The sequence below is a fragment of the Chrysemys picta genome, chromosome 10 (assembly GCF_011386835.1).
Source record: "Chrysemys picta bellii isolate R12L10 chromosome 10, ASM1138683v2, whole genome shotgun sequence".
In the NCBI taxonomy this organism is placed as follows: Eukaryota; Metazoa; Chordata; order Testudines; family Emydidae; genus Chrysemys; species Chrysemys picta.
Window position 1 is genome coordinate 17943751 of NC_088800.1, and position 18400 is coordinate 17962150.

At 43.8% G+C, this 18400-nt stretch overlaps 2 protein-coding genes across 6 annotated transcripts in view; both read right to left on the reverse strand.

Moving 5' to 3' along the window:
• The window catches only part of SH3GL3 (SH3 domain containing GRB2 like 3, endophilin A3), an 88183-nt gene that overhangs the window by 21603 nt on the left and 48180 nt on the right, over positions 1 to 18400 (reverse strand). The gene's annotated exons all lie outside the window — the stretch shown is intronic.
• On the reverse strand, positions 5105 to 18377 carry LOC135973911 (myb/SANT-like DNA-binding domain-containing protein 2). Its single transcript, XM_065559353.1, has 2 exons — positions 6253 to 18377; positions 5105 to 5702 (listed from the first exon to the last, which is right to left on the reverse strand). The coding sequence occupies exons 1-2, from the start codon at positions 6791 to 6793 to the stop codon at positions 5233 to 5235; spliced, it is 1011 nt and encodes a 336-aa protein (XP_065415425.1). The 5' UTR covers positions 6794 to 18377; the 3' UTR covers positions 5105 to 5232.

The window sequence follows — 18400 nt, forward strand, 5'->3', positions numbered from 1 at the left end:
TCCATGCACACTCCAATCAGATAGACTTATCAACAACAATCCACTACCTTTTATGCTATTTAAGGGGGTGGGAGGGTGGAAAGCATGCTGCCTTCAAAACTATGCATCTCATAGAAGCAACTTTAATTGCAGGATTCCAGCCAGCAACTTGAACCATTCTAAGATACCGGAAATGTCACCTCATCTTTTGTATGCAGGATACATCAGCCCATCAGTGTTATTTTTGGTCTTCACAAAAAAAAATATTGTCAAGAGACTTGTGCTCCTAATTCACTTAGGTGCTTAAAAAAAATCCCGTCTGACATCATATGCAAGTCATTGCTTCTTGTAATTTAAGATCTCAGCACTATGTTACTAATAGGATGGAAAATTACAAAGGGCAAGATCCTTTGCTGGTGTAAACTGGCATAGCTGAGTGTCACTGTACTTTGGACAGTGTTTTAATACATCTTCCAAAAAAAAAAAACAGGAAGTTTTTTCACATGAAATTTGCTCAAAGGTTTTTACCAGTTTAAAGTGAGCTCTTTGCGATCATTTGAAAACAGCAACAATAAAATGTTAAAAACAGAGCACAATAAGAAGTCTATAAAATCAGGACTGGTGTGGAGAAAGTAAATAAGGAAGTGTTATTTACTGCTTCTCGTAACACAAGAACTAGGGGTCATCAAATGAAATTAATAGGCAGTAGGTTTAAAATGAACAAAAGGAAGTATTTCTTCACACAATGCACAGTCAATCAGTGGAACTCTTTGCCAGAGGATGTTGTGAAGGCCAAACTATAACAGGGTTCAAAAAAGAACTAGATAAATTCATGGAGGATAGGTCCATCAATGGCTATTAGCCAGGATGGGCAGGGATGGTAGCCCTAGCCTCTGTTTGCCAGAAGCTGGGAATAGGGCATGGATCACTTGATGATTACCTGTTCTGTTCATTTCCGCTGGGGCACATGCCATTGGCCACTGTTGGAAGACAGGATACTGGGCTAGATGGACCTTTGGTCTGTCCCAGTGTGGCCGTTCTTATGTGTTATATCTTCAGCGACATCAGATATACGCAGTGTAGTAACTCAGATTATCTTATGCATGTGTAAGATGCATCACTCGATTTACATATTACCTTTTCAGATTCAATTTTGCTTTCATTTCTGAAGCACAGCAAAACACTTTTCAGTGTTCTTTTGTGCTGTTGCAGTTTGATCCCACTGATACAAGAATGGAAAATTTACAGTGACAATGAATCACTGAATATGAGGGAATCAATAGGCCTGCTGGACTGCCAGAGAGTAAAGAGAGCGATTAAGGAAGACCAAGATGCTGCAAAAGAGTTACGTGATTTCTTTGCATCAATCTTCATCCAAGAGGGCATTGGAGAGAGATTTATCCATCATCTACTATTTGCAGATAATAAAGGAGCAATTTTGCATTCAAAATTAGTTGTCTAAATTATAGAAATTGAATCCACATATAAATACTAGATTTGCAGGCACAGGCACATACTTAAAACATCTAAATGACCTACATCATGCTCTCGACTGATTCCAGGCGCAAAAGAATTGTCCAGATTAAAAAAAACAATCCAGCTGTACAGCTTCAAAGTGCTGTACAAACATCAACCAGTCAGGCAATTCCTGGCTCTGCGGCATTCTTCCTGTGTAACCTTAGAGAAGTTGTACAGCTGCTCTGAGCCTTAGGGTATGTCTACACTACGAAATTAGTTCGAATTTATAGAAGCCGGTTTTATTGAAATCGGTTGTATACAGCCGATTGTGTATGTCCACACAATAAAATGCTCTAGGTGCTCTAGTCGGCAGACCGCGTCCACAGTACGAGGCTAGCGTCGACTTCCGGAGCATTGCACTATGGGTAGCTATCCCACAGCTATCCCACAGTTCCCGCAGTCTCCGCCGCCCCTTGGAATTCTGGGTTGAGATCCCAATGCCCGGATGATGCAAAACAGTGTCGCGGGCGGTTCTGGGTACATGTCGTCAGGCCCCTCCCTCCCCCGTCACAGCAACGGCAGACAATAGATTCGCGCCTTTTTATCTGGGTTACCTGGGTTACCTGTGCAGACAACATGGAGCCCGCTCAGCACAGCTGAGCTCACCGTCACCATATGTCCTCTTGGTGCCGGCAGACGTGGGACTGCATTGCTACACAGCAGCAGCTGCTAACTGCCTTTTGGCGGTAGACGGTGCAGTAGACTGGTAGCCTTCATCGGCGATCTGGGTGCTGGCAGCCGTGGGGCTTGCCTTTTGGCAGTAAATGGTGTATTATGACTGTTAGCCGGCCTATTACAAGTCGGGTCATCGCACGTTAGCAGAGTCTTCCCTGAGCAGCAGCTTGTGCAATAGGCCTGAAGACCATCGTCATACACCGCCCCGTATTTGCTGCCAAGCACCCAGAAAGATGCCGAGGGCTATCAGTCACGCTGCACCGTCGTCTTAAGATGTAAAAAAATAGATTTTCTCTGTATTCATTTGCTTCCCCCTCCCTCCGTCAAATCAACGGCCTGCTAAACCCAGGGTTTTCAGTTTAATCTTTGGGGGGGACCAGTCTGTGACAGTTGTTTGTGTCTCTCCCTGATGCACAGCCACCGTTCTTTATTTTAATTCCCTGTGCCTGTACGCCATGTCGTCACTCGGCCCCCCTCCCTCCTTCCCCTAGGCCGTCAGATACTACGTTTGCGCCACAGCTCGAGCCGAGAAGCGCCTTTCACGCCTTTTCTTTGAATTCTGGGTTGAGATCCCAATGCCCGGATGATGCAAAACAGTGTCGCGGGCGGTTCTGGGTACATGTCGTCAGGCCCCTCCCCCCTAGTCACAGCAACGGCAGACAATAGATTCGCGCCTTTTTACCTGGGTTACCTGTGCAGACAACATACCACGGCAAGCATGGAGCCTGCTCAGCTCAGCTGAGCTCACCGTCACCATATGTCCTCTGGGTGCCGGCAGACGTGGGACTGCATTGCAACACAGCAGCAGCTGCTAACTGCCTTTTGGCGGTAGACAGTGTAGCATGAGTGATAGCCGTGGGGCTGGCAGCCGTAGTGCTGCATTGCACCAGCCCCTTCCAGGCGATGGTATATTGTGACTGGTACCCGTCGTCGTCATACTGGTATGGCTGTCAATCATGGCCACCTGGGCAGACATGCTACTGTTTTGATGATGACGGTTACCAGTCATAATATACTATTTTCTGCCAATTGCCCAGTATTGTCTGCTAAGCACCCAGAAGAGGCCGAGGGCGATGCTGGGTGCTGGCGGACGTGGGGCTGGCAGACGTGGGGCTGCATTGCTACACAGCAGCAGCCCCTTGCCTTTTGGCAGATGATGGTATTTTATGATTGGTACCCATCGTCGTCGTATTGGTATGGCTGTCACTCATGCTGCAGCGTCGGCTGCCACCTTAAGATGTAAAAAATAGATTTGTTCTGTGTTCATTTGCTTCCCCTTCCTCCGTGAAATCAACGGCCTGCTAAGCCCAGGGTTTCCAGTTTAATCTTTGGGGGCACCATTCTGTGTGACAGTTGTTTGTGTTTCTCCCTGTTCCTGTACCTGTACGCCATGTCGTCACTCGGCCCTCCCTCCCTCCCTCCCTCCCGCCCTCCTTCTCCTGGTCCATCAGATACTACTTTCGCGCCTTTTTTCTGACCAGGCGCCATAGCTAGCACTGGGATCATGGAGACCGCTCAGATCACCGCGGCAATTATGAGCACTATGAACATCACGCGCATTGTCCTGGAGTATATGCAGAGCCAGAACATGCCAAGGCGAAACCCGGACCAGGCGAGGAGGCGATTGCAGCACGGCGACGAGAGTGATGAGGAAATTGACATGGCCATAGACCTCTCACAAGGCACAGGCCCCAGCAATGTGGAAATCATGGTGTTACTGGGGCAGGTTGATACCGTGGAACGGCGATTCTGGGCCCGGGAAACAAGCACAGACTGGTGGGACCGCATCGTGCTGCAGGTATGGGACGATTCCCAGTGGCTGCGAAACTTTCGCATGCGTAAGGGCACTTTCATGGAACTTTGTGACTTGCTTTCCCCTGCCCTGAAACGCCAGGATACCAAGATGAGAGCAGCCCTCACAGTTGAGAAGCGAGTGGCGATAGCCCTGTGGAAGCTTGCAACGCCAGACAGCTACCGGTCAGTCGGGAATCAATTTGGAGTGGGCAAATCTACTGTGGGGGCTGCTGTGATCCAATTTGCCAGGACAATGAAAGACCTGGTGATAGCAAGGGTAGTGACTCTGGGCAACGTGCAGTCAATAGTGGATGGTTTTGCTGAAATGGGATTCCCAAACTGTGGCGGGGCCATAGACGGAACCCATATCCCTATCTTGTCACCGGAGCACCAAGCCACCGACTACGTAAACCGCAAGGGGTACTTTTCAATGCTGCTGCAAGCCCTGGTGGATCACAAGGGACGTTTCACCAACATCAACGTGGGATGGCCGGGAAAGGTACATGATGCTCGCGTCTTCAGGAACTCTGCTCTGTTTCGAAAGCTGGAGGAAGGGACTTTCTTCCCGGACCAGAAAGTGACCATTGGGGATGTTGAAATGCCTATCGTGATCCTTGGGGACCCAGCCTACCCCTTAATGCCATGGCTCATGAAGCCGTACACAGGCAGCCTGGACAGGAGTCAGGACCTGTTCAACTACAGGCTGAGCAAGTGCCGAATGGTGGTGGAATGTGCATTTGGACGTTTAAAAGCGCGCTGGCGCAGCTTACTGACTCGCTCAGACCTCAGCGAAAAGAATATCCCCATTGTTATTGCTGCTTGCTGTGCGCTCCACAATATCTGTGAGAGTAAGGGGGAGACCTTTATGGCGGGGTGGGAGGTTGAGGCAACTCGCCTGGCCGCTGATTACGCGCAGCCAGACACCAGGGCGGTTAGAGGAGCACAGCAGGGCACGGTGCGCATCAGAGAAGCTTTGAAAACGAGTTTTGTGACTGGCCAGGCTACTGTGTGAAACTTCTGTTTGTTTCTCCTTGATGAACCCTCCAACCCCCCCCCCCCCCGACCCGGTTCACTCTACTTCCCTGTAAACCAACCACCCCACCCCACCCTCCCCTCCCCTCTCGCTTGCAGAGGCAATAAAGTCATTGTTTTTTCACATTCATGCATTCTTTATTAGTTCCTTACAGAGGTAGGGGGATAATTGCCAAGGTAGCTGGGATGGGTGGGGGAGGAGGGATGGAAAAGGACATACTGCATTTTAAAACTTTAACTCTTATTGAAGCCCAGCCTTCTGATGCTTGGGCGATCATCTGGGGTGGAGTGACTGGGTGGACGGAGGCCCCCCCACCGTGTTCTTGGGCGTCTGGGTGAGGAGGCTATGGAACTTGGGGAGGAGGGCTGTTGGTTACACAGGGGCTGTAGCGGCGGTCTCTGCTCCTGCTGCCTTTCCTGCAACTCAACCATACGCTCGAGCATATCACTTTGATGCTCCAGCAGACGGAGCATTGCCTCTTGCCGTCTGTCTGCAAGCTGACGCCACCTATCGTCTTCAGCCCGCCACCTCTCCTCTCGTTCATGTTGGGCTTTTCTCATCTCCGACATTGACTGCCTCCACGCATTCTGCTGTGCTCTATCAGCGTGGGAGGACATCTGCAGCTCCGTGAACATCTCGTCCCTCGTCTTACGTTTTCTCTTTCTAATGTTCACGAGCCTCTGCGAAGGAGAAACATTTGCAGCTGGTGGAGGAGAAGGGAGAGGTGGTTAAAAAAGACACATTTTAGGGAACAATGGGTACACTCTTTCATTACAAGGTCGCATATTTCGGCTTGCAGGCAGCCATCGTAGGCCACAGTGTTTTGGCTTTTTTAACCTTCTTAACATGCGGGAAAGGTTGCAAACAGCAGCGCATTTCCCATATCAAGGATGAATTGGGTTGTCCATTTAAAATGGGGTTTCAATGTAAAAGGAGGGGGCTGCGGTTTCCCGGTTAACATGCGGCACAAACACAAGTAAACCACCCCCCCCCACACACACACACACACGATTCTCTGGGATGATCACTTCACCCCTCCCCCCCACCGCGTGGTTAACAGCGGGGAACATTTCTGGTCAGAATAGCAGGAACGGGCGCCTCTGAATGTCCCCCTTAATAAAATCACCCCATTTCAACCAGGAGAGCTTTCTGGAGATGTCCCTGGAGGATTTCCGCTCCATCCCCATACACGTTAACAGACTTGCTTGCTTTTTTTTGGTAATGTTTACAAATATTTACAAAGTTACACTCACCAGAGGTCTCCTGTGTGCCCTGAGGGTCTTGGGTGAGTTCGGGGGTTACTGGTTCCAGGTCCAGGGTCACAAACATATCCTGGCTGTTGGGGAAACCGGTTTCTCCGCTTCCTTGCTGCTGTGAGCTACCTACAGTACCTCCATCGTCATCTTCCTCGTTCCCCGAACCGTCTTCCCTGTGTGTTTCTCCAGTGAGAGAGTCATAGCACACGGTTGGGGTAGTGGTGGCTGCACCCCCTAGGATCGCATGCAGCTCCGCGTAGTAGCGGCAAGTTTGCGGCTCTGCCCCGGACCTTCCGTTTGCTTCTCTGGCTTTGTGATAGGCTTGCCGTAGCTCCTTAATTTTCACGCGGCACTGCTGTGTGTCCCTGTTATGGCCTCGGTCCTTCATGGCCTTGGAGATCTTTTCTAATACTTTTCCATTTCTTTTACTGCTACGGAGTTCAGCTATCACTGCTTCATCTCCCCATATGGCGAGCAGATCTCGTACCTCCCGTTCGGTCCATGCTGGAGCTCTTTTGCGATCCTGGGAGGACTCCATGAAGGTTACCTGTGCTGATGAGATCTGCGTGGTCACCTGTGCTCTCCACGCTGGGCAAACAGGAAATGAAATTCAAACCTTCGCGGGTCTTTTCCTGTCTACCTGGTCAGTGCATCTGAGTTGAGAGCGCTGTCCAGAGCGGTCACAATGAAGCACTGTGGGATAGCTCCCGGAGGCCAATAACATCGAATTCCGTCCACACTACCCCAATTCCGACCCGCAAAGGCCGGTTTTATCGCTAATCCCCTCGTCGGAGGTGGTGTAAAGAAACCGGTTTAAAGGGCCCTTTAAGTCGAAAGAAAGGGCCTCGTTGTGTGGACGTGTCCAGGCTTAATTCGGTTTAACGCTGCTAAAGTCGACCTAAACCCGTAGTGTAGACCAGGCCTTAGTTTCCTTAGCTGTAAAATGGGGTTAAACGCTTCATTACCTCACAGAGATGCTGCCTGGCTTATTCCTTTAATGCCTGTGAATTCCTTCAAGCCCCTCAGCTATAGATGTGTTGTTATTATTATTAAATTTTACAATTACAATTAATTTCACATTGGCTCAGGATCAGTTTTACTCCTCTCACATTAAGAAACGTAAATTCTTCTGCGGCTTCTGCTCTGATCATACGGACGTTAACAGTTGTGAGAGCGGCACTGCTAGTCTGACAATGAAAAGTCACAGGATACCCAATGAATTATTGAGAATGGCTGCCCCGTGGAAATGACTGCGGAGTGTTTGTTATATGACTATCTTACAAGCATCATTTACGTGTATGCAACATAATGGTTTGGATTTAAACAGGAACATGGTTGACTGTGGACCTGGGTAATTATAAGGCTACATATATCGGTTTTGATGAGTCGGCCAGTCAAGCGCAGAACCCACTACTACAATTTATATGGGCCTGTGCACTGCAACCATTTAGAATTATTTGTATGGGGCAAATCCTGACCCCTCCCTCAGATGCAGTGGAATCAGTGCAATTCCACTGCACAGTGGAGGGGCCAGCATTTGGGAGTCTAACTGTATGAGACCATTGCAGGGCCTCCCTGCACATCCATCCTCAGTGGCTGGAGCTATGGATTCACTGGCCATTCTGCTGGTGGAGCTAATGCAGTTTCAGACCTAAATAGGGCTGTAATCTACTACACTGATGACTAGAGAGGAGCTCCACAGTGTGGGAATGGGGGAAGATTCCTTCCTCTTAAACCTCTGTGGAACCCCCATACACCAAATCTAGCTACTCACTTGGTCAGGGAGGAAAGTGAATAGAGCCTTTATTCACTTCCCACAACAATTCTCCTGTACTAGATGAGGGCAGCAGAGAAGGGTTCACTGCTTAGAACTTTTTTTTATTTTCTCTTATACGGTAGGCTGAAAATAATAGTGAAAAACTGTAATATTATAGTATACAAATTCCACAAGCTAGCAAGAGCCCACATGGGTAATACACCATATATGCTTGTACACTAGGGCCTGACTGAAATCAGTGGCTGCATTAGAGCACAGAGTTGAGCCCAATTACACTACTGCAATAAAACTCTTTTTACCATCTCTGTTACTGTTCTGTTTAGTTCTTATTCATAATTACATACTACTGCAAGCTACCAAGTCACAGTTTATTAATAGAGCCAGTATTCTGTCTAGCATACAAGGGTATAGTTTCTGCATGAAGAAATACTGTACTTCCATATGCATAAACACGTCTTGGCTCCAATCACTTCCCAGACCATGCTGTTCTTTTTCATATTGAAACATTAAATACAATGTAGCAGCACACAAGCTAAATGCCTTTCTCTGGAATGTGCCTGACTGACAGATGTGGAGAAAATATTCAACTGGGATTTGAAAAGAAACAAAACATTGTCATGCTTTAGCTAACTCCATATGCGCAATTAATGTTGAAAATATAAAAGACATTTCTGTAGTACAGCTTCATGCAGCACTGTAAACATCGATCTTCTAAAGAATTTACACCTCCAACATCCTCTGGCTTTTGCTGTGTGGAAAAATACTCTTCCATAAACTCAAAGATACACAGGGCTCAGTTCTGATCTCGTACCAGTTTTACATAAGTGTATTTTTACCAATTTCATTAGAATTCTGATATACATGTTCTAAACAAAATCAGAATCAGGCCCAGATTATAATGATCATTGATAGTTTGAAATAAGATCTAAAGCTAACTAGCTATTTTCAGTCAACAGGACTTATCTTCCATCTAGCTTTTTAAATAGATTAGTTTCCTTTCAACATTTAACCAGAGCTTTCTAAGGAATTATAATCTATGTTGCACAAGCAGGTGCAGTTACTTTTCCACCATCGTATATATTGTAATATGAATTTTAGAAAATCTTGTCTTGCAAAAATTATTTATAATATCAGATATACCAAGTAATCACAATTTCAAAGCATGCTCCTTCTTCAAACTCTGCTAATGGAGGTTACGGAGCATTAGAAATTTCCAAAACAAAAAATTCTTATCTACATCTTCCAGTAATGCTGCTTCGTCCCTTCAGTGCTAACTACTGTGTTATGATGTACCACTGTTTGCTCTTCTTTCTTCCTAGCTCTTGTATTGCACATAGGTTAGTTGATATACTGGAAAAATAGGGTAATTGTTACTGGAGACACTCTAGATTTATAATGGTGTAACTGAGCAGACTATCCCCTAGCAACCAATTCAATCTTCAATACAATTTGCCTTAAAAAGGTGTAACTTAGAATGTACTTAGGAGACAAAGAGGCAGATCCTCAATGGAGCGGCGACAATTTACATCAGTTAAGGGTCTGCCTGCCCAAGAATATCTAGTGTGGTGGAAAGTCGGTCCATGCATTATTGAGATCATTGTCAGAAGCATCCACTAATTTTGGGTGCTCAACTTAAGACAACTAACGCCTGATTTCCAGCGCTCCATGGAATTTCTGAGTGCTCAGCACCTCTACAAAAATCAGGCTGTAGGTGTCTCAAACTGAGTGTCCAGAATTAATACACCTGAAAATATGAACCTAAATAAAAGGCTCCTATTTATGTAAGCCACTTGCATGGTACTTTGCAGCAGAAGTTCCAGCAGAGGGCGTGGAAACAAACAAACAAAGCCAAACTTCAGAGCTCCACTAACTAGGGCTAAAAAGCAACAGAGGGTCCTGTGGCACCTTTAAGACTAACAGAAGTATTGGGAGCATACGTTTTCGTGGGTAAGAACCTCACTTCTTCGGATGCACCTGAAGAAGTGAGGTTCTTGGGAGCATACGCTTTCGTGGGTAAGAACCTCACTTCTTCAGGTGCATCCGAAGAAGTGAGGTTCTTACCCACGAAAGCGTATGCTCCCAATACTTCTGTTAGTCTTAAAGGTGCCACAGGACCCTCTGTTGCTTTTTACAGATTCAGACTAACACGGCTACACCTCTGATAACTAGGGCTATGCACTCTTTGTGCATCTAAAATTCCCAACGAATACAGGGTTAGGCCCCCCAGTTTACACTAGCTGATGCAAAGGAATAAACAGAACCAGGAAGTTTTATAGGAATCTCTATGGCAGGGATGGTGGAACAATTTTTATAGTGCGGATGCTGAAAGCAGAAACTATGTATTTAGTTGTTATTACTACTTCAAAGCCAGGGTGTGCTGCCGCACAGACCCATCCATCCATCATTCCCTGCTTTATAGGGGAAAACAAAAACGGGAATAATTATCTGCAAATGAAAATGGGCAGAATATGCAGAAAGATTTTCAAGATTGTGAGAGTCAATTATAAACAGTGGAGATCAAAACAGTCAAACCAAAAAATGTACCAGCATTTGAGGGTGTTGTTTAATTAACCTAAATCGCCAACACCGAAGAATCTATATTATTCCAGTGCTATGAAGAAAACCAACAACCTGCTTTGTAGAGGTTAAGCACCAAAATACAGTGAAACCTCTTCAGTGCTGAAGTTGCTGCAATAACATGTACCTTCAAAAGAAAACAGGGCTACCATGCTTTGATTTGTTTGAAAGAGGATAGATTTATCCTGCTCTGCATGACAGATCTCTCTCTCTCTCTTCTCTAAAATAGAGGGTCTGCTGCAATGTGTGTATCTGTTTTAGTCCTGTGAGTCCTCTGATCTTTACCCAGTAAAGCATTTAATCATGTGCTTAAATGCTTTAATGGATCAAGATCAGACTGCTCAGCTCCTTGCAGGACCAAGCCTGCAATGGGCATCACCTGTATATTGAATACTCTAAGGCTTGGTCTACACTACCCCCCTAATTCGAACTAAGGTACGCAACTTCAGCTACGTGAATAACGTAGCTGAAGTCGAAGTACCTTAGTTCGAACTTACCTTGGTCCACACTCGGCAGGCAGGCTCCCCCGTCGACTCCGCGGTACTCCTCTCGCCGAGCTGGAGTACCGCAGTCGACGGCGAGCACTTCCGGGTTCGACTTATCGCGTCCAGACTAGACGCGATAAGTCGAACCCAGAAGTTCGATTTCCAGCCGTCGAACTAGCGGGTAAGTGTAGCCAAGGCCCTACTAAACACTTGGCCAACTGTAGTACTAACTCTCACTAACATGTATGGGAGTAGCCCACATTATTTCTCCACAAGGAAGTAGAACCTTTTGTTTAAAAAAAGAAACTGAACAAGTAATTGAACTGGGTCCATTCATATGTACAGATCTATTTTCTGTTCCCATCTTGTGTTTTATGCCGCTTCCCATTGCAAAAATTAACAAACACACCAAACCACATTTGTTCTTATTTCTCAATTTGCTAGTTTTGCCACACCTCTTTAAAACACGTGCCTCAGAGCAGTGGAAATTTGTTTTTGAAATTCAGGTTCCTTAAGCCTCTTCACGTGGAAAACTATTTTTTAAAATATCCTGTGCTGCCATCAAGTTTCTCCAGATATTTGCTTTCTGTGTCAAGCTTTGTGTTACATTTTTTTCCCCCCAGAAATCTCTGATTTATGGCTGTCTGTACCTCTGTGGAGGCAGAATTATAAGGTGCAAAAAACAAATATGGCTCTTCTTTTTCCAGGAGGGGTGAAATATTTCTGATACAAATATCCTTATGCATGGATATTTAGGTGACTAGTGTGCCATTTTATATCAAAACATTTTCAATTTTTTTTTTAAATACTAAAGTGTATAAAGAACAATGTCGACTTCTTGGACAATATGTTCAGAGGTAAATTTTCATAGGGCTGCATGAGGATACAGGCAAACAATTATTAAATACAATAGGATGGTTATATAATGCATGGTTCTTCTTGTAATTTACTAAGGCTCAATTCTACATACTACAAATGGAGAGTCAGTAAGACTAAGCTCTAAAAATATACCCTACACATCCAAGGGCCCCTTGATTCCCACAAGGGACCTGATCCTATTACCACTGAAATGAAAATTTTAGGCATATATACATGTACAGGGACACGACAAAGACTGAGGCAGCTGCCACCGCAATACTGTATTTCTGTTTGAGAATGTAGAAAGAGCAGCTTGTGCCCCAAGGTATTCATTACTGCATTTCGGTGGATCCACCTGCAAACCCTGACCCATAGCTCAATGAAGTTAAAATCCTATTTAAAGAATACTGAGGGCCTCACTTCCCAAGGTACCAAACATGTCTTCTCTGCCCAGATAGCTCTGAATCTGAGGGACACAAACACACCCCACCTCCCCCCAGCCCCTTGCAAGAAACAGAGCAGAGAGTATTGGATTTATTTCCTATCTGTGCTTTAGTCTGTCTACCTACCCTTTATAAATGCTTCATTTCTTAATTCAGTATTTCTAATGCAAACAGTCTACAATAATACAAGTGAGACCAAACAAGGTCAGAGGTAAATTTAGGCCCAGAAGATGAGTGTACAGTAATGAGCCTTATGACGAGGAACAGTGGAAAGATCTGTTTGCAATGTGCTTGGTCTCCACTTGCCTCGGGAGCCGGGATCCAAGGCTGTCCCCATGTGCATGTTTCCTGCATAGTGATATTGTGTGAGCTACTACTACACCACTGTTAGCCTAAAACATTTTTACTGGTAATGGGTTGCATCTGGATCTACATAAATCATTATTATTAAACCTACATTAGAACAAGGAGCAAATCTTTCACAGCTAAGCATGATCCAAAAGCGAAGGTAGTCCAGCCAGGCAATCAGCTGAGACCAACTAGAGTCAATTCTACAGCTGCCAGCATCAACAAGGGTGGACTCAGTCCAACAAAAACCCCATATGCTAGTACAGGAGGGGGAAAAAAAATCAGATCTTGGAATGCTAGGGCTGGAGCTACCAAATTCAATCAATGAACAGCTTACAGCTGTTGAGCTGCAGAAGCACAGTCCTGGCAGAAAGTCAGAACTGGCAGTTAGGTTTTATTTAGAAAGGAAGCCCAAATTGTGTGACCAGTCCATGCTGGACTGACAAAGTCTCTACGTGTGCCTTTAAATACGTGGAGCTCAGGGCCAAATTCTTTTTTGCAAACCAGACGTATCTATGTAAACTCTCACAACATAATCACGGGCCATTACCATGACATTTGTTATTCAGCAAAACTCCCTAATGAAGCCAATGGGGAGTTCTGCTTCCAAACCAATGGCATGATAAGACCTCTATTAAAGTCCCAATCCTACTCGCACAAGGAGCCCACTGATTTCAATTCCCTAAGTAGAGTCCTATTTTGCTATTACATTTTCAGCAGATCTTCCCACTCACTTCAGCGTGACTCCTTGCAACTACTACTCCTGGGGGAATTCTGTGGCAAAAAAATAAAAATTCTGTGCATAATATTTTAAAATTGTGCATATCTTATTTGTCATAACACCACAATATAATCACGCCAGTTTCAATTATTTTGGTAATTTATTTCAAAATACCGGACAGCAAGTATGTCTGTAACAATAAAGACAAGAAAAAAGATTCAGGAAATGTTTTTTGATGAATACATTCCTTACTAGGCATATTAATACAGAATGTTGAGTAATCATTCATTTAAACCACTATATAGAAATGCATTTCTTGCACTCCTCAGAAGCAGCGCAAAGGCTTGGGGGAGTCAGGAGTAATGGAGCAGCTGAGGGAAAGGGAAGTAATTGTCGGGAAGAAGCCTGGGAGTGAACCTGTAGGGTTGTTGGGTGTGGGCAGGAGAAGTATGGAACAGGTTATTTTGGGAGGTGGGGTGGAGGATTGTTAAGAAGCTGGGGAGCCTTGCCCATGCAGACTCTGGCTGACCCCAGCTTCTCTCATTTAGTCAGTCACGTCTACCTCTGTCCCCATGTGTCCCTGCACCCCCACACTCAGCCACCCTCCCCCCAACTCATGTGGCCCTACACCACCACCACCACTCAGCCACTCCTCCCCCCATCTCCATGTGGCCCCGCACCCTCACTCAGCCACCCCTCTTCCCCCATCCGGCCCTGCATCCCCACTACCATTCAGGCCCCTCTCCAGTCTGTCCCCGAACTAGCCCTTCTGAACCCTAATCTATGACCCCCCCCCCAGTAGTCCCCTGTGCCCATAGCCCATGTCTCCTCATTGGCTCCAAGGTCAGGGTGCTGTGAGGAATGCAGCCTCTTTTCCTCCCTATCCACAGAGGCTGCTCCCGCCCAGGAGTGGCTGCCCTCTGTTCTGGTGCCACAGCAGACTCTGGTGGGGGAAAAGGCATAACTGCAGCGCCTCTCCAGCAGAACGGATTTTCTGTGGAGAAAAAGAATTCTGAGGGAGGCATGAATTTTGTGCATGCGCAGAGGTGCAGAATTCTCCAGGAGTAAGCTACAGTAAGCTTGGGTGACTATGGGTTGCAAATTCAAGTGTTAAAATAATAGCTTTGACATTTATTTTATCTAGTGGCCTGGGCTTTAAAAGCCACATCAAACAAAAAAAAAAGGGGGGGGGGAGAAGGGAATTCAAGAAGTGAGACACATTAGGTTAGGAATAGACATGTACTAGGTTAGTTACATTAGGTTAGCGATAGAAGTTGATTTAATTCTTTCAATAAGATTTTTAAAAAATAATTAAAAAGATATTTTGCACGGTTAAAACCAAAGATTTCTGTTTTGCATATTAGTATTATTTGTAAAGAAAGTATTAGGAGATATAACTGCAAACTGTTTTGACAAAGATAAGGATTTTTTTTATGGTAACATCAGCTGGTATGTGATACATGAGATGTGGGTGCTTGACCACTTTTGAATGTTCCTAGCCGCTTTGCAATTATTTCTACTGACATAACCAGCGCGTGCCTGAAACTTTGTTGAGTCCCGCTTTTTAAAATAAGAACAGGACAAAAGTACACAAAAGGCCTGGAAATATTTTTGGAGACTGTGTAGGTGCTTTTGAAGTTCCAAAGGTTTGAACTACCTGGGAAACAATGCACTTGACTTCTGGTTGCTCTAAAGATGATCAATAACTACACAGGTAACTTGAAATGTCCAACATTAACTGTTTAATCAGCAGTAAAAACACCACATTGTGCCAGTCATGGACCTATCATTTATGAAAGTCAATGATGATTTTTAATTAAGTGTTATTTATGACTCAATGTGTTATGCACCATAGCTGTGAAATAAATTAATGCTGAGTTTTGTTTTCTCGGGCAACAATGCTTTAAGCTTTGCCTCTGTATTATACCTATATTCTTTCTAGCATATTCCACATATGTAACTTTTTACAGAAGCTGCTTTTTTGGTCTTGGGAACATTATCAAGAGAAGTTATACTGTGGCAGTGATTCCGTTTCAAGTTGTTCTGCAGGAAGCTGAACACAAAGGGTCTGATCCCAAGATTGACTTGTAAAGGGGTTGTGAGCACTCAGCCTCTCTCACAATCAGATCAAAGATCCCAATCCTGCGGTCCAGTGAATGCATGATCAAGCCTCAAATTAATCCAGATGCAATCTTTTAAATGAATCATTTTCAGCAGTCTACCTTATTATGAAGTAGATTTTACTAATTAGGTGTTTGCCTAAACTACATACATTTTACAGTATATACATTGCATTACAAAGCTCTCTTTGCCAACGTAAGAAAGAATTCTATAGTCTAGATCAATCACTTACTCACAAGAACAGTCCCACTGAAGACAATGTAAGTAAAGGTTGCGCAATTTAGACCTTTGGGAATTATGCTAACTCCTCCTCTTCTAAGATATTCCCTTTCAGATGCCATTCTCTTGAACTCTTAACATATTTCAGAATATTTTATCTTCACCGTGCATGAAGGTATAGTTGGTTTGGCAATTCATATGGAATTCTCAGAGCCCTGGATATATCATAAGAGGAATACCATGCCCTGATCAGTAAATTCTACTTCTGATATTCCCTGCTCAGCTTCTGAGTTCCATTCTGAGCTCTGCATTCTGAATGGGAAATATTAATAGAAGAGAAGGTATTCTGAATATGAATAACAATACTTCCAATTTATGAAGGCAGATCTTGAAGTACTTTACAAACATTAACTGAAGTTTCCCAGTAATGTACGTATTAATGCCACTTGTTTACAGAAGGGGAAACCTAGGCAGAAAGAGTTTAGCTGGTCTGCCAGTAAAGAGCAGATCTGGGACTAGAACCCAAGAATCTTGACTCCCAATTCCCTGGGAGTTCCATGCTTCCTCTCATATGCTATTCTGTTTATGTACTTTTATTTAATGTAAATAAAATCTAAGTTATATTTATTAGGAAAAAAATAGTGACAGTGCAATAACTGACAGTGACAAAATTAATTACAAGAATTCCAGATTTTATCAGGAAACAAGATTAAAACACACACCGTGTATGCATAGTACAGTCTATTGAAAAACTGAAATTGAAAATGATGTTATACTTGTTTTCCATGATTAAACTAATCTGGCCAGATGTTTCCTCTGTCATCTGGATTTTCAGATTTGGAATGATAACACTTTTATTAAGATCTGAGATCTGCAAAATGATGATGGTTTACAGTGCTGACCTATGTAATCACATATTTTAAATAAATTCCAGACTTCCAAATAGTTCTATTTTCTAAATAATTGCAGACATGTACACATTTTGAGAAACTTTCTTTAGTCTGGTTCTCATGGCTGCAGTTCTTAGAAATGCATGCCTTATCTGTGACTAATTAGAATGAAACTGTCAAACATGACATCTACAAGTGAAACTTACAAAATGTAGCAGAAATTAATCTTTTGTCCTAGAAGCACAATTCCAACAACAGGGGAAACTAGGCATGCAACTCCCATCAAAAATACTGGAGCTGTACTGAAAAAATTTACCCTGTGCATAAATAGCACTGAGGTGAAACTAGAAATTGCAAGTACACAATATTTAAAGAAGTCATGACTATGGCATAAAAATGAGAACTGCAAAAATAACCTAGTGAGAAGGAGGAAAAGAGAAAGTAAGCAGCTATAATAGGACACTTTGCATTGGAAAGTATGCAACTACTTAGGAGCCATATAATTTTTGTTAGACTTATTTTTTTTAAATATTTGCCACTTCTGTATCTTTGAGAGTTGAAACAGCAAATTCTGTAATTCCTCAGAGCCTTATTGCTAGGTGCAGGAGTGAAAAGGAGAAATATCAGAACATCTAAGCTCCTTATCTAGCTTAACACTTTGCAGATATGTCCACCTAAATCACATTGGATTGTATAATATCTTGTAAACTGCCAAAAATTAACAATCATTTAAAAAACTGAAACATCAATCCCTGTCATTTGATAGCCACTGTTAAACAATTAATGAAACCACAAAATGAACATGAGCTTTCTACACCCAGTGCAAAAGGAAGATGTTCTTGAATGGAATCCAAAGAATAACTATAGATGTGTTCCCGTCATTAGTGCAGACACCAACACAGAAAATTGAATTTTGTTTTAAATCTGAGGGGGAAGAAAAATGGCAAAACATCAACTGTAATTATGAAAAGGTCACTTTTAAACCAATACAAGATTGAGATCCCGAAATAATTCAGAGAATAACCTTTGAACTTAATGTTCATCTGTAAAACACAGCTGTGGAATCAAACTAATGACAAGTAATGGGAAGAAGAGTTGTAAGGACATCACAGTGGAAAACACGTGCATAAGTTGCATGCTAAGACCACTCAGTTTAGGAAGGATCGTTTTACACCAGCAATGTTGCGCTTTCACTGGTGTAGCTTACTTCACTAGTCCTGAACAAAATAAACTATCCTGGTAAAAGCACAACTTTGCCAATATAACTACAACTACACTCCATCAGATCATCTTTAATGACCCTGTAACCATGCCTCAGTGGGCCACAACTGAGGATGCCAAAGTCAGGACAAACTGCTGAGAAATAGGGCAGATACACCCCAAGACTTGTGGCTAATCCCCCATAGTATATACCAAACTAGCAACAAAAGTAAAAACTTCTGTTTCACCACACTGGCTAACAAGAGTCATAAAAGCAGTTTCCTCCAGCATTCCACTCCTTGTATTACCACCGAAAACACTGGATTTAAAGTAGTGAGTGGTTCTTTACAATCAGTCTCATCAAATAAAAGGTTCTTCTGATCCCAAAGGACCAGCTGCACACCCAGGTCAATATATAACTTAGATCTTACCCAAAAATCATGCTGATGCCAATCCTTTAGTATCTAAAATCTAAAGGTTTAAAGAAAGAAAGAAATCAAATACAT